This window comes from Rhodnius prolixus, unplaced genomic scaffold, assembly GCF_049639745.1.
Source record: "Rhodnius prolixus isolate KJV_2025 unplaced genomic scaffold, Rpr scaffold_14, whole genome shotgun sequence".
Taxonomy (NCBI): domain Eukaryota; kingdom Metazoa; phylum Arthropoda; class Insecta; order Hemiptera; family Reduviidae; genus Rhodnius; species Rhodnius prolixus.
The window spans coordinates 1,853,956-1,870,384 of record NW_027411594.1 but is presented as its reverse complement, the minus strand read 5'-3'; the positions used below and the strand labels follow the sequence as shown (position 1 = coordinate 1,870,384).

The following is a 16,429-nucleotide window of genomic DNA, read 5'->3' as shown; positions in this document are numbered from 1 at the left end:
TTTTTCTGAAATTTTTTCCTTATCTTATGTTAGTGAGCGAATGAGGTTTCCAAAAATAATAATAAAGTAAGCCTAGCCCTAACCAAAAATTTTGCAGGCACCCTCCAAATAAAATGGTGGCCATCTCACCCTACATTACCCTATTTGAAAATTCATCCATTTATATATTTTCCTCCCACCATTTTTTTGCACATCATACAACCATGCGATTGGTGGAGTAACAATAAGCTGTCAACACTAAAATGATGTGGATATTGTTAGAAGATTAGCTTTAATAGAAATCAAGTGGTCATAAATAGGCCGAAGTTTTTGTGCACTCCATAAGCTGCAGTGAAGTCAAATGCCGTTTGGTCTAATAAAATTTATAATAAAGTGCACTTTTTCAATTCTTTCTAAAGCAGGACTCAAAAAAATTGGTTGGATGAAAACAGAAAAGCTTCAGACAACTTGTACATTTTTTGGGAATACTTTACTTATTTTATTTAATTTTTTTAAAAAGTTAAGGTATTGCGATTAAGGCGCAGTTATCCGATTTGAGTTTTTTCACTGAAAATTTCTTTTTTGAGATCCCCTCAAAAACGGCTCAAATATATGGTCAGCATTAGACTTAATTTTAAGACCAATTCTTCATATTTTAAGTGCCACCCCCTACTAGACAATCAGCTTTTTAGCAAAACAAGTCAAACCTTCAGGCGACACCCTTTACTATAAAAAGATTTTTACGTGCCTTTTGTGATTTAAAGGCTCAAAAGATTTACTTTAAATTTGGTATACTGGAATACGTTTTGGCTTTAAGTAGCCGAACGGTTAGAGGCGAGGCTCACAAAGCTTAAGTTGTGGTACAGGGTTTGATTCCCCGGTCTTAGGCCTTGGATATTATTTAATGGTTAATATGAGAAATTTACAGTAAAGTATGTTTGCTAGTTGCCTCCGTCTACGACACCTAATTTGGTCGTTGAACAGTAAAGCCATCCCGAAAAATAGGCATTACTTTAATTTTTTAACCCATCTTTTGGGGAGGAGATTCCAAATAAGTCTTCTATCCCAACAGCTCTAACCAATTATTCTTTAAAATCAAATTTTTGTTCTTATTTCCGGCTAGAACGACTTTAGACCTAATTCAACTTATTGATTCCTCTAAGGATGCGCCAAATGCACTACCCAAAGTCAGAATGCAACACAAATATAATCGGCAACGAAAAAAGAAATGGTAAGGAAGTAATTAACTTATAAAAGAAGAAGAGAAAATACAATTTGATGGTGGAACAAATGATAAAGAAGGGACTAGGATGTATAGCCCGTAAAGCAGTTAGAAAAAAAGGAGACAATCATAGATGAAGTTAGAGGGTTAAGAAAGATCCGCAAGGGAGAGCAGGGTGTCGGGTTAGTGTAGCTTCCACCGGGGGGTTGTATGAGAATTTAGGGTATGTAATCACATTTTATAAGTCCCTAAGGACAAGTACTATCAGCTGGGCTCGCTTCTACTTTCCCTCTAGTTGTGGTGGACTTTAGTCAAAATACCAGTGGTAAAGGTTCCAAGGATGGAGAAGAGAAGTTACCCGGTTTCAGAAGTGAAGGACAATAGTAATTCTACAAGACCTTACTACTACTAAACTACAGAATGATTCTAACACACTGTCCCAGGAGGATGTTTCACTGCATAACGTGTTACAAAGGATGAACATCCAGATGGTCAGAGGGTGTCCTTTTCTCTGTCTGTTCTCTACGCGACCTTTGGGATACAGTGAGTGATTCTGTCAGAGGGTTAATCGTGGAATCCAAAACCTCCTCCATAGAATACTTTACAGAAATTCACCGTCTCCTTTCAAAAGTCAGCTATAATTGAGGAAAAGTTTTAGGAAGAGAACTCTGTACATCCAGGGCCTAACTCGGGGCCCTCAGCCAGCTGAAGGGAATCGCTAATTATATTACTTTAACAATGACAGAAAGGGACGCCATAGCCCTTTTCTCCTTTCACTTAAAACATTTTTTTCTTCCCTCCCTTAACTCTATTGCTTCAAACTTATCTCACCAGGTTTCGCTCGGGACTTCCACTTCCCCCAAAATCTTTGTGCTGTATTTCTTTCATTAACTTTAACTTTTCACTAGAAAGAGTTTTTACTTTAACTTAAAAAAAAAATCAAAGAAAATGAAAAAGTTGGAAATTTTCTTTCTGCTTGTTAAACACCCGTCTTTATTTTCAGTCTGTTATTGCACAACTTTATCTTTTGTTGCACTTTTCTATCACTTCCGGTAAGTAGTTAATAAGAGTTCTAAATGATATGAAGTCATGGAAATTTACTTCCTGATTCTAACACATAATCAGCTCTAGCCGCCTCCTAGATGTTCCTAGAATAATTGGGTAGTAATTCTCTCAATTGAATTCTCTCCAGGCAAGCTCTTTAAAGAAGGAAGAAGACAAGACAATGGATAACCCTCTTCTTAGTGCTAAATCACCTCAGCCTTCTAACACTTGGTAACACTATAGGAGCAACCTCAAGAAGAATGAGGGAGCTATCAGTCAGGGATAAACTAAACCTAATGCCAATACACCCATCTCCCATCTCTAGGAGAAAAAAAAAGTCCTCTCCCAGATCTAGGTAGTAGGATGGGTTCCTGCTAGAAGTGGTTTTTAGCATTGAGGATTACCTCAATACCAGTAGTGGGTTCTCGTACATTCTCTGTTGGACTAAACCATGAAAGAGGTATCTCGAGGTGGAGGTGAACTCCACGGATTAGAAAACGGATTTTTATTCACACTACTAGGTTTTGGTTCGTGAGAAAGCACTTCACATAAAAAGAAAAAAATCTTTGGGAATGCAATATTTGCTCCCATATATAGCGTAACCTACACATATACGAGAAAGCAACGGTCAATAAGAAAAGTAAGAAAACTATTTAAACGCAAATAGAGGCGAGTGTTGGTCTAGTGGTTATGAAACTGGATTTGTAATTGGGAGATCACCAGTTCGAATCCCGTGAATGGCTACTTTTTATTTGTTAGAAAAAAGTACTTCCTTCTCCATCCACGACACCTAATAATGCCCCACCTGGAAACTAGGCGACCAATATTTATTATTACTAAACAAGAATCTCATTTCATAAAGTCGAAAGAGACTTTTTTTACTGTCACGTTTATTGCTTATGATGGAAAGTCCTGGAGAGTGAACCGACCCAAGAAGCTCTTAGGAGTTGAGAAGAAGGACTTGATGGATGACTTAATTTTAGGTTGTCCCTTTTTTTCGACCCATCCCTCTTTTGCTACCAGGACCTATATCCACTATAAGAGGTAGGAGTCACACAGTTTACTGCATTCACATCCTTAAAAAAATCCTTAGGGATCCCACTCCATTACGTCAAATAAATATCACTTTATATAGCTCAAGTCTGCATTGTTTATGCTTACTGTCTGCGAATGCCAAATATCCTCACCAGGTGTTCTCTCTACTTCATCTCTCGTATAATCTAATATCAAAATTTTCCATTTCTTGTGGATGAAATATAAAGGATGTACTTGTTTTTCTAGTTTCTTGGGCCGTTCTAAGTGTAAATATTGAGATCAGTTCTAATTTTCGTAAATGATCTCCAAAGTGAAGGACTTGACCTCCTCAACCATTCTTCCCCACTCCTGACTCACCGCAGCAATCCTTCATCTTCTTGAATACACGAGACCACTCAAAACCAACTCGCCCTTATTCTACCTTCTAAGTCTCAACCTATCTTAACATAACATTATCTTGTGGAATTCTGATTCTTCCATTCTTTCAATATGGCACCAACAACTTAATCCTCCGACAAGTTCTTGATTACCTCATTCTGAACCTCTGAATCCTCTTTAATGGAACTTAATTTTGTAATCTTCCACACCCAAGTATTAAATGACTACCGACTTCGGTCACTTTTGTCTTGAACTACCCACGTATTTGCTGGCGTTCGTCCTTTTGGACTTAATTTAGAGTTGAAAATAACCATTTTCGCTCATTTCGATTGCTTTCGGAAGTTACGTCACTCTTCTTTCGTGTTTCTCCTATTCCTGCAGCTGCCCTTGATTTCTACGCTATTTTATCTCCGGTCAAAATTGACTCTAAATATTTGAAGACTTTAAGCTTTTTGAGACAATGAGATACGGCAGTTTTCACTTCCTGCGTTAACTTTCTGCCTGATATTAACCGTGGCCTTTATCCTTTCCTCCAATTATGGGCTGCAAGAAACTTTTTCGAAGCTTCTTCGAACTCTTGCAGGAGTTTCTCCCAGTAAGGATATGAATACTGATGGCTTAACTTGTGTACACTGTATCATTAGGGCTATGACATATGCCCTTCTTAAGTTAAACAATGAGCGATTTGCTGAATGAAGAATTTTATCGAAGACTGTATACTCAGCACTTACTTTAACAACAATTTAGTTATTCTAATGACCAAGTCGTCATGGAAGTTAGGAATCATGATAGCGTACGTAAAAAGGCAATGAGAAGCCCCTCCTATTAGCCAGGGGAAAAGATGTTTTCTATGGAGATCTAAAGCCGGGGATATCACAGGTGTTATAGCGATGAAATCCAGGTTTACCTTTTACCGGAAAAAAAGAAGCAGTTTAGAGAGGGTAGAGAGGGGCAAGGGTTTTATGGCGACTACGGTCAAGAGGATGTATAATAAAGGATTAACTGGTAAAAGGGTTAGAGATGGTGGGGAGGAGCAGCAAAGGATTACAGATCCTACCTACTGTTTCTAGACCATCCCTTTGGAGAAGGAAGGATAAAGCCCAGTTAGATCCACCTGTTACAATATTGTTAAATGTAGTGAACTTGTATATGGGGAATGAGAGGAGAGAGGGGAGGAATGGAAGAGAGAAAGTAGCACTAGAATGTCCATATACATGTATACATCCACAGCAATAACCTGGGCACAAAGTGAAGGTAACAAAGTTGGTATAACGAGAATGAGACGGTGGAATAACGAGATAGTAGGTGAAATCACGAGGTTAAACGCATTCTCAGTCTTCATTTCACGATATTACTATCCAAACATAATCGTTATACCCAATACCCAAGGAGAAAGTGGGTTTTTAGAGAAAACTCCCCCTTAAAATGAGAAAATAATCAGGAGAAAACATTTACTCGATTTAAAATTCTCGAAGTTCTTGATGAGCGAGGGAATGGATAGAATCACTTCTAAAGAGAAAAGAATTAAATATAACTCAAATTTTTTGGGAGTTTAAACCAAAATTGAGGTAAAATTTTGAGGATAGTAAAATAAGCTCTCAAATATTTAGTAGAATATGTTAATAATGCGACAATAGCTTACCGTACAATCTGACGGCACCTTCAGATTTGCCCAGTCCATTGGTAGCCACACAGGTATAGGTCCCCAGATCTGATAGGTTGAACTTCTTCACTGTTAACTTCAACACCACCCTATAATTGTCTCTCATCTCTTCAACGATATGTTTAGCTCTGCTCCAAAAAAATAAATGATAAATAATAATTTCATTAAATTATTTATTATTTTGCTAGAAAAAAAAAATATTATAAGCATACCCATTAAGAAGCATTTGGCCTCTATTTTTAAGCCAATAATTTATGGTATTTGGATAAGCTTCAACTACACACGTCATTGTGACGTCACTGCCAACAGGTGAGCCAAGCAATTGATTTGGCACTTTTACTACTGGAGCAACTGTAAAAGAAAAAAAAGATGGAGAACATCAAAACATCTTGAATAAATACGAAATAAGATATATTTTAAATGACACTAGAAGAGGAACAAAACCTCTGTATTTTACAAACGATTTCTTTGTAGATTTTTTATTAAAATTTGTTTATACAAAAATTAGGGACAAACTAAAAAGTGTTTTTTGTAATAAAACTGTCCGGCAGGACAGTTGTATAAGGGTGGAGCGTCAAAAAACTGCACGAAAAAGAGTAACGTTGAACAAAACACACCCAACTTTGACAAATTTTTTCTCTTTTTCTATAAAAGATAAAATTCCCAAATTTTCTTTATAGTATAGGGCAAACCCTCCTTTATAACTGTAATTTTTTTGCAACAACCCAGATCTAATAGGTTTCGAGAAAAAAGTTGCCAAAAATGAGCAGAAACATTTTCAGAAAATTTTCTTGTTGTTTTTTTTATATATATTTTGATTTATTTTTTTTTTTATTTTAATTTAAGGCGCGCCAACAACTTATTGGGTTATTGGCGCGCGGAGCTTTTTTCAGTGCACTGCCGGCCTCCGGGCAGTGTTCTCTCGTTCACAACCGGACAGTGAGCTGTAAGAAGCTCCTAGGAAGAGAAAATCTAAGGGTCAGCAACTGGATTCGAAGCCGGGACCTCAGCGTGGGAATCCAATACGCTAACCGTATAGCTAATCCCTTCCCTTCTTGTTGTTGTTACGTTTTTCTATTGTAAACAACGGACTGTACGAGGGTCGTTTGAAAAGTCCGTGCAAAAATAAAAACTACTTAATTTTTTGGGGTAAACCTTTTTTATTTTTCAACATAGTCTCCTTTTAGGCTTATACACTTCGTCCAACGCTGCTCTAGTTTGTTGATCCCTTCCGAATAATAGGATTTGTCCAAGTCTGAAAAATAGCCATTCCTTTCTGCAATCACCTCCTCGTTTGAATAAAATCTTTTTTCCCGCCAGCCATTTCTTCATATTGGGGAACAAATAGTAGTTCGAGGGAGCCAAGACTGGAGAATAGGGGGGGATGTGAAACGAGTTGGAACCCTATTTCCATTAATTTTGCGACCACAACTGCTGAGGTGTGAGCTGGTGCGTTGTCGTGATGGAAAAGGACTTTTTTGTGGGCCAATCATGGGCGTTTTTCTTGCAGCTCGGTTTTCAAACGGTCCAATAACGATGAATAATATGCACCTGTAATAGTTTTACCCTTTTCCAGATAGTCGATGAGGATTATTCCTTGCGAATTCCAAAAGACAGTCGCCATAATCTTTCCGGGCGAAGGAACGGTCTTCGCCTTTTTTGGCGCAGATTCCCCCTTGGTAACCCATTGTTTAGATTGTTCTTTGGTCTCAGGAGTGTAGTGATGTATCCATGTTTCATCCACAGTGACGAAACGACGCTTAAAGTCCTGCGGATTCTTCTGGAACAGCTGCAAACCGTCCTTGCAACACTTCACACGATTTCGTTTTTGGTCAAGCGTGAGCAATCGCGGCACCCATCTTGCGGATAGCTTTGTCATGTCCAAATGTTGATGCAAAATATTATGTACCCGTTCATTCGAGATGCCCACAGCACTAGCAATCTCACGCACCTTCACTCTTCTGTCATCCATCACCATATCATGGATTTTATCAATGATTTCTGGAGTAGTAACCTGAACAGGGCGTCCAGAACGTTCAGCGTCACTTGTGCCCATATGGCCACTCTGAAAATTTTGAAACCACTTATAAACTGTTCTAATCGAAGGTGCAGAGTCACCATAATGTTTATCAAGCTTCTCTTTAGTCTCCTGAGGCGTTTTGCCTTTCATAAAGTAGTGTTTAATCAACACACGAAATTCATTTTCGTCCATTTTTTGAAAATCACTCGACTTCCTCGATTCAAACGAATGCCAAACACGAAAGAAATAGACCGATCTGGCTGAAACTTGGTGTGTGTTCTTCCAAGAGATGCTACTAACTAAACATAACCTCGATACGCGCCAGTGGTGCTATCTCTCTGACTTTGCACGGACTTTTCAAACGACCCTCGTATTATTACAACAAGCACATATTTTAAATAGTATTTATCTAGGACAACGTATTCTAGCTGGCCATTTCTTCCGAGAAATTAACAACTTAACTGCTGCCACATTTTCCTGATCACCCTAAAGTAAAATAATCATAAGCAAAATTACATCTAATGGGGTAGAAATACTAGATATAAATTTCAACCCCGAGATGGAGAAAAAAGAGAAAACCATACAGCATCATTCTCGCTAATTACTCTGTAATTACTTTCATACTAATGTTCTTGTTGTCATTATTGTTTCTTTTTTTAGGCAAGGCTGTTCCCATCATTGTGTATTATTTATATAAAAATCTTTAAAAAATTAAGCGAATTAAATAGAAGTGCACAGAAACATAAAAACGCCTATCTAAAGACTAAAACATGTTCAAACAGGTCTATCTCCGCAAAAAAAACAAAAACATATTGATTACAGTGAAATAAACAAGTATGGACCCAATGGTAAACACTACATGTTCCCCTCCATTCGTACAAACTAACACTCAAAAAGAATAAGCCACCTCCCACTTCCTCCTCACCAGATAAATCCATCCAAGTGACTTCCCTCCGCTATTTGGCCGATAGGATTGTTTCATTATATGATGATCTGGGTAAACAAGGATTAACTGGAATACCGATCCTAGGCAACGTTAACAAACCAATTCACTTTTAGTATTCCACCTATGTATGTTTGGGGGGGAGGGTTTGTTAATGACCAAATTTCGCGTGTAGCTAGCCAATAAGACAAATCCAGGCGGGTTGGGGATTCTCTGTATCCTAATATCTAGCCTGGCAAAAACTCGTTGTAGTTTCGCTTGTTGGGCTTTGGCTTTACTATCAGCGCGTAGTAGAGTATAAGGCGATAATCAGCTTATACCACAGATATAAATTTGTTATACTATATCTATTATCTGTAGAAAAAGCGGTTTATGCTTGTGCATTATTATGTTTTTCATGCTGATACATGCTTATTGTTTGAATGTTTGTATTCACAGTAGTGCAAATAAAAAGAAGAACTATCGTAGGGCTTCCGGATTTCATTCACGGCTTAGATGGTAGCATGAGATCGGAATTAAGTAACATATACGCTTCTCCAGCTACTGGATCCAGGCTGTCTTAAAATAAGGAAGTCAAAGGTTCAAAGCCTACTTTAAAAGTGACTATAGGTCCATCTAAAAGAGTTTTCAATGAATTAAACAACTTGATAAACTAACACTGTTGAGTGCTCGTCAACACGTTTTCTTGCAAAACAAACGTAATTTCTCATACGAAGATAGAAAGGAATCCTGGAAAATGATATGCCGTTTGAAAGCCCATTAAACAAGAAAACTTTTATAAAAAGTGGCCAGCACCTAGGTCGGATAATGATCACAGAAGGGCCTAATGAGTTTTCTTAAACATTTCGATTACTTTTATTTTTCCAGCATCAGGAGGAAGATTGAGGCTGTTTGGAGAGTGATTTATGCTTCGAAATGGTGTTTTTTTAAAGAAAATTTATCTGTCTTTCTAACCGTGTCATCAGAATCGAATTCGGACTAAAACTTTCTGAGTAATAACATTTTTATTGGAAAAAAAAGTAATGATTTAAAAAAAAAAAAAAAAATTAAAGTGACATCACTCAAGAACAGTGGAAAATATGAAGTTGGCCAATACGTCATTGAACTCCACTTTAGTTGTACTACACACAGTAGGCGTATGGACAATACTTACTGGTTCACCTTGTATAAACGAAGTCTGGAGTGGGAAAAACCCTCTGGTTTTTCCAAAGCAAATTATGGGTAGTAGTATGCAATTTTCACAATTACACAAAAGAAAACCACGCTAACCACACTGTTTTTTTACTGATCGCCAACCTTTAGGCGCGAACAGAATACTTCCGAGCGGTTTCTGTCCCGTCCTAGTTTGCTGAATTATGCACAACAGTTTTTAAAAAACCAAAATAAAGCATGATGCAGTTAGGTTAGTTTTAGGCTCCAACTAGGATTGCAGAGAAACTCCAGCCCGCCCTGCCTCGTTACTACCGCAAATGATTCCCCACCTCCCTCTTCGGGTCTACGCCACTGCGTCGTCGGCGGACAATATGCATGCACTGCTTGTACCAACATCTGTTAATGGGCTGGCAGATAATGCTCTCTCCGTAACATATGTATGTCCAGGATTATATATGTCTGCTGCGAAATAATCAAGCAAAATATCTGCGGCTAAATAAAAAATAATGAATTGTGAATTTCTCTTATCACTTACGTAATAAAATTAGTTTAAAATTTTTAATTTTTTCTAAAAAGATATTTGATATTTTATTAAATATTACTTTTTAATAATAATAAAATAAATAAACGCACAAAACTAAAACTTCTTCTCTGAAATAAAGTTTAAAAACAAACTGATAGTTAAACTAACACGAAAAAGCCATTTTGTGAAGCGGAGTCTTTAAAATAACCACCGTTAACCTACAACTGATCTACCACTGATGGCTGGTTTGTTTCATAAAGTCATTCAATTTCAAAGTCATGAAATAAAACAGATTTCACCCAAATTCGACCATTTTTGAAAAAAAATGAAAAAATGAAATAATAAAAAGTATTCCCGTCATATTTTTGGTCCATTTCTAACAATAGAAGTATCAAATAAAGATTAATCCAAATTTCATAGAATTCTGAACAACAGTTGGACTTTAAATATTGCGTTATCTAGATTCATGTCAATCCTCGCATCGCTAATAGCAAATATTGCTCATTATTTTAGTAATAATAACAATCAAATAATTTAAAAATACATATCATGATGCTGCGATTCAAATTCTGGGCCCAAAGTTAGACAGTAACTTTTCAAACATCTAATATCACCCACATAATTAATATTTCTCATTATTAGGGAATGGATGCGTATGTATTTACATATTTTTTTCTAGGCAATTTACAGACGTTTTTCAACTAGAAGTATTCATACTGACACTTTTTAAGCCGTTTGAGTCTACTTTTATTTCAGATATTTCCACATATTTGGATGTTATCGCATATTTATACATATTTGATTAAAATAAATAAATATTTCTACATATTTAATCAAAATATGTACATATTTTTTCATATTTTTCATTTTGGGCATATTTTCATAATTGGGAGGTGGTTGACAGGAACTGTGAACCACAAGACTGTAGGACTGTGAATCACAGTGGGTACAATGGTTATTGTAATTTACACAGAATGCTGCTAAACAGTGACGGGCACTTGTTAGTTCTTTGAAGTTGTCTGTTCTTTCAGCTCGTTCGTTGAAGTGTCCAATTCATTTCGTTCGGTCACTTAGTGTATTCTTTTTTGGGTGAAATGCCACGAACATCGGCCTCAAACAAACAACTGGTAGCTAAATATCTTCGCGAGTTTCCAGCAGAACTTTTTCGAAGTGATGGAGACATTTTGTATTGCACAGCTTGTGACAAGCGCGTTTCTTGCTCTCAACGTTCCCAAGTCACCCAACATATTGCCACCGGATCGCACATAGAGAATAAAAACAGAAAGAAAGAGAGGACGTCCTATCAAGCCTTCCTTACATCTCCATCATCAAGTAAGTCTACTCTGAGTACAGATCTGTGTCGGGCTTTGGTTAGAGCAGATATCCCTTTCCACAAACTTAAAAATCCTCATTTCAAAGGATTTTAGTCGTTACAAGTCCATCTTACGCCCAGATCGTCGTCACTTTACGTTCCAACATTTGAAATTTCATGTGGTTGCAAACAATTTCGAAGAGTGAAGTTTTCAAAATTGAAAATTTAACACATCATTTTATAAATAGTAAAAATTGTTGTATAAATCATTATAACTTGTAAAAACAAATTATTTTGTTCCTAATAAATTATTATAAATTGTAAAAATGTTCTTTTCTTGTATAAATAATTATAACTTGCCCCCCCAAAAAAAATTTCATTTTCATAAAAAAAAATGTCCATTTTACTTAAATATTCCAGAAAATATTTTAAGAAAATCACATATTTTCCACATAATTGACGAAAATAAATGCATATTTTAATTAAATATTTGGCATTTTTAAATACATAAAAATCCGTTCCTTACTCATTATTGTGTCTCTGAGGGAAAAGTTTTTTTAATGAGATCACAAAGATATTGCACTGTTTCCCTCTATTTTAAGGAGATAATATTCTCAAATAATATCTACGTGTATTCTTCCTTGGTAGAATTTATTAAAAATTACAATATTTAAAAACCTACCAGCCAGATATTGCTAAAAACAAATACAAGTTGTTGATTGGTTAATAGAGTAAACACTAATACCAATAAAAAAAAATAAATAAACAAAAAAAAAAAATTGTGTCTCTGATTAATGCATATGATTGAGCAAAATTGCCTAGGATTCTAAACAATAGCCTACAAGGTAAAGCTAGAATAGCTTAGGGTTTATCGTACTGGGTTCTCCTACCCAGAACTGTTGACCCTTAAGAGACTAACTGCCCCCCCGTGGCCCACAGTACCTCGAATGGCCGCCAATGGCCTCCATATGTTGACGCGCTCTAAAAAAGCGTGAGTATCACACCAGATCCGGAAAAGGATACATTGATTTGATTGCTACGATCATTATAAATCATATTATTCACACTGTAATAGTATTGCCTCAAGGTGCGTCAACATCTGAGGTTATTGGCGCCTGGAGCCTCTTTTTCAGTGCACTGCCGGCCTCCGGACAGAGTTTTCTCTTTACAGATAACACTGTGCCCATCACCGGACTGTGAGGTGTAAGAAGCTGCTAGGAAGAGAAAATCTAAGGATCAGCAGCTGGATTCGAACCCAGGTCCTCCGCGTGGGAGTCCAATACGCTAACATCATACATAACTAATCCCTTCCCTTCATTGCCGTGTTAAATCTCATTGCTACCTTCCACTAATTCCGATTCTCATACTTATTTACCCTCCAAGGATTCATTCTATTGCTTATCTCAATCCTACTTAAAAAGTAATAAAAATGAATTAAGTTTATTTTACTTACAGTTTACATTGAGTGTAATCCTTTTGCTGACGGCTGGAGGGACATCATTGGAAGCTATACACAGGTAGGCACCCATATTGGTACGATCGACCTTCATCAAGGTCAGCGACTCTCCAATGTGAGAGTCAGCTGAAAATGAAATAAAATACACATAATGCGATAAAAATTAATTACTGTAATTAAAAAAATATATAAAAAAAATGTGGTGTAAAGGAATCAAAACTTGTAAAAAAATTATGGCTAAGATTTCTACGGGGCTCCGATGGTCGGAAATTCCTGCAACGCATGAGAGAGAAAGAGAGATCATGGTCAGAGATGGGCGAACCAAGGACATCCCGAAGAGTAGAATGAAGAAGAGAAGGATTTGGGACAGATGGAAGTGACATAGAAATCAGTATAGACAATTATTTGGGACAGTGTTGTCCTTTAACTTGAGAACACTGGTCCAGAGTTGGGCAGTGCACTGAATAAAGCTCGGGAGGGCCTCCAAAAGTACCTCCAGAAGTTGATGCGCCCTAAATTAAATAATAATAAAATATTGTAAGGAAGTTGACCTGAGCCAGAGAAGAAAGGGGCTAGATTGTTCTGGGAGTTTAGTGACCGAAGCCTAGAACGGTCCACCACTGTGTAAAAGCGGCCCCTATGGGAGTGGGGGGTAAGAGAGTCGCAGGTAGGAGTGAGTAGTGACAGTTGGAGTCAGTCACGGTTGGAGAGAGGCAGTAAGTCGGAGTTCTGCAGAGTTAGCCAGTTGGGCAGTTAGTCAGTTAGTGAGTAGAGCTTTGTTTAGTGAAGCTGCGACTAGTGCAATTCAGTGCAGTGCGGACCAGTAGTCAGTCGTTGAACAGTTTTTGTGTTGTATTTAAGTAGTGAGTGAGTAACAGTAAACTGTTGTGACTGCTGTAAATGGTAAATGCAAGGAATAGCGATAGTTACTAGTAAATGTTAATGTTAGTAATGTTAATGTGTTAATAAATCAGGTTACTACTTATAAGTTTAGCGAGTTTTATTATTTATCGAACCCACACATATTAATAACTAGTGGCAGCCACTAGTTGTAGTTAAAGTTTTTTGTAAAAGGACAAAAAACATTACAATACATTTATAAGTGTAGAATTTGGATTAAGAGCCAGGTCACTTTCTGTTTTTTTCAATTAACCCAAGCAATCCATCCTATATTACACAATATTATCTTCTAACAGCTGATAAACATCATAATCCCCTCTCTGGATTATAAATTCCCTTTTAGAAATAGGATGAAAATTAATCAAGACTAAGTATCCAATTTAATTACACTTACACATCGACCAGTTAAACATCAGCTAATGATATTTGCCCGACAATGGTAATGGTTTTGGAGGAGTGGAAGAGAGATGAATCGGCCAAAGCACAAGACATACAACGTGATAATTACTGCTATCTCCTATAGAATTCTCTACTGTTAATCTCATACAGAGCACTGGGGAAGCATTTCTGATTAAGCACTCGCAGCCATTGTTATATCGATCGTCGAACGGTTATTGCCGGGGCTTTGTGCGTGCTGCTCATGTCAAAACGACAAGGCTCGTATTTCCGTTAATGATAAGATCGGCTCTTTGTTTCCGGTCTTTTTTCCTTCTCTGACAAACAAAAAGTTAAAGAAAAGTTTAATAATGCGTAAAGCTTTCTAAAATTCTAGCGTGATCAACCAATTTATTGTTTAAATGTACAAAATTTATTATATACGCTCTAGGAAACGGTTCAGAATCTTTGCTATGGCTACGCACAAAACAGTAACAATTTTTTTTAAAACAGTCATTCATTAAGCAGAACAATGTGTGTAGCCCTAAAACAAAACTACCCTTCAGGGCTAATGAGACAAGAGGTTTCCTTTCCCCACTCTAGATCACAGGATAGCTGTATAAATTCTACCTTTTGTAGTTTGGGAATTTCAGAAAAATGTTTATCCCGATTACTATTAATTGTAAATTTAAGAATAATTTCTCTGTGAATTGAAGCATACCAAACTTCATAATTTGGTCCTTTATCTATAAAGGCCGCTTTTGTGTTAAAAAGAATCGTTGAATGATTTAAGGCGCATCAACATCTGGAGCTTTATTGGCGCCCGGGGCTCTCTTTCAGCACACTGCCGGCCTCCGGACAGTTTTCTCTCGTTACAGACAATACTGTCCATCACCCAGTGAGTTGTAAGAAGCTCCTAGGAAGAGAAAATCTAAGGGTCAGCAGCTGGATTCGAACCCGGGACCTCTGCGTGGGAATCCAATACGCTAACCGTATAGCTCTAATCTCTCCTCCCTCATAAATAATTTTATTTTAAAAAAAATGCCCCAAAATAACTATCCTGAAAACAAGAACAAAGTAAATAACCTCACTCTACCTATGGAGGGAGAAAAAGGTATTCTATTTGAGCACTTGTGGTATTTTTTGCTGATCGGACTTAGTACAGGAATCATTCTAAGTTAAATAATATAATCAAACGACATTCAAAAAGTTGAAAAAGTTAAAAGAGTTGATTCAGAATGACTTGAACTAAAAATTCAATATTGGAAAACTTCTTTTCCACGATTATGTCAGCAGAAGTGTTTGGGCAACTTAAAGCAAAAAAAAAAAAAAGAAAAAATATATATAAAAAAATAAAATAAAAATACTTAATTAGGTGTCTTGGACGGAGGCGTCTAACAAACACAGTTTGCTGTTAACTTTTAATATTAACCATAAAATAAAATCGAAGGTTTAGACACCGGGAATCGAACCCACTAAACCAACAATACATCTTAGCTTTGCGGGTCTAGCCTATAACCGCTCGGCTAACGGAGCGCCTTACAAGATAAAAACCATTAAATGCAAGGCCTAGACCGGGAGAATCGAACCCACTAAACCAACAATAAATCTTAGCCTATAACCGCTCGGCTAACGGAGCGCCTTACAAGATAAAAACCATTAAATGCAGGGTATAGACCAGGAGAATCGAACCCACTAAACCAACAATAAATCTTAGCCTATAACCGCTCGGCTAACGGAGCGCCTTACAAGATAAAAACCATTAAATGCAGGGTATAGACCAGGAGAATCGAACCCACTAAACCAACAATAAATCTTAGCCTATAACCGCTCGGCTAACGGAGCGCCTTACAAGATAAAAACCATTAAATGCAGGGTATAGACCAGGAGAATCGAACCCACTAAACCAACAATAAATCTTAGCCTATAACCGCTCGGCTAACGGAGCGCCTTACAAGATAAAAACCATTAAATGCAGGGTATAGACCAGGAGAATCGAACCCACTAAACCAACAATAAATCTTAGCCTATAACCACTCGGCTAACGGAGCGCCTTACAAGATAAAAACCATTAAATGCAAGGTATAGACCAGGAGAATCGAACCCACTAAACCAACAATACATCTTAGCTTTGCGGGTCTAGCCTATAACCGCTCAGCTAACGGAGCGCCTTACGTGAGCATCTACTACTCAAAATTAAAAAAAAATATATAAATCCAAAGCTCACTTGTTTAATAAGAAGTTTCTAAGCTTTAAGTTAAAAAATGATTCAGAATTATTTTAAAGACCAAAATATAGTTCAAAATCTAGAACGAACGAATATTGGAAATTACCAAAGAATGTTTACCATTCTATCTTACTTTACGAGACTAATTATTAAAGCAGTTTCAAATATTAAACAATTACAAGATTGTAAGAGCACGAGAT

At 37.0% G+C, this 16,429-nt stretch overlaps 1 protein-coding gene across 1 annotated transcript in view; it reads right to left on the bottom strand.

The window, feature by feature from the left end:
- Window positions 1-16,429, bottom strand: part of LOC141451631 (lachesin-like) — a 469,514-nt gene that overhangs the window by 16,837 nt on the left and 436,248 nt on the right. The window contains exons 6-8 of the mRNA XM_074123088.1: window positions 12,725-12,853; window positions 5,534-5,672; window positions 5,301-5,449 (exon numbers count right to left, since the gene is read on the bottom strand). Of these exons, the coding sequence (XP_073979189.1) occupies window positions 5,301-5,449; window positions 5,534-5,672; window positions 12,725-12,853 (417 nt within the window). The remainder of the gene's footprint in view (window positions 1-5,300; window positions 5,450-5,533; window positions 5,673-12,724; window positions 12,854-16,429) is intronic.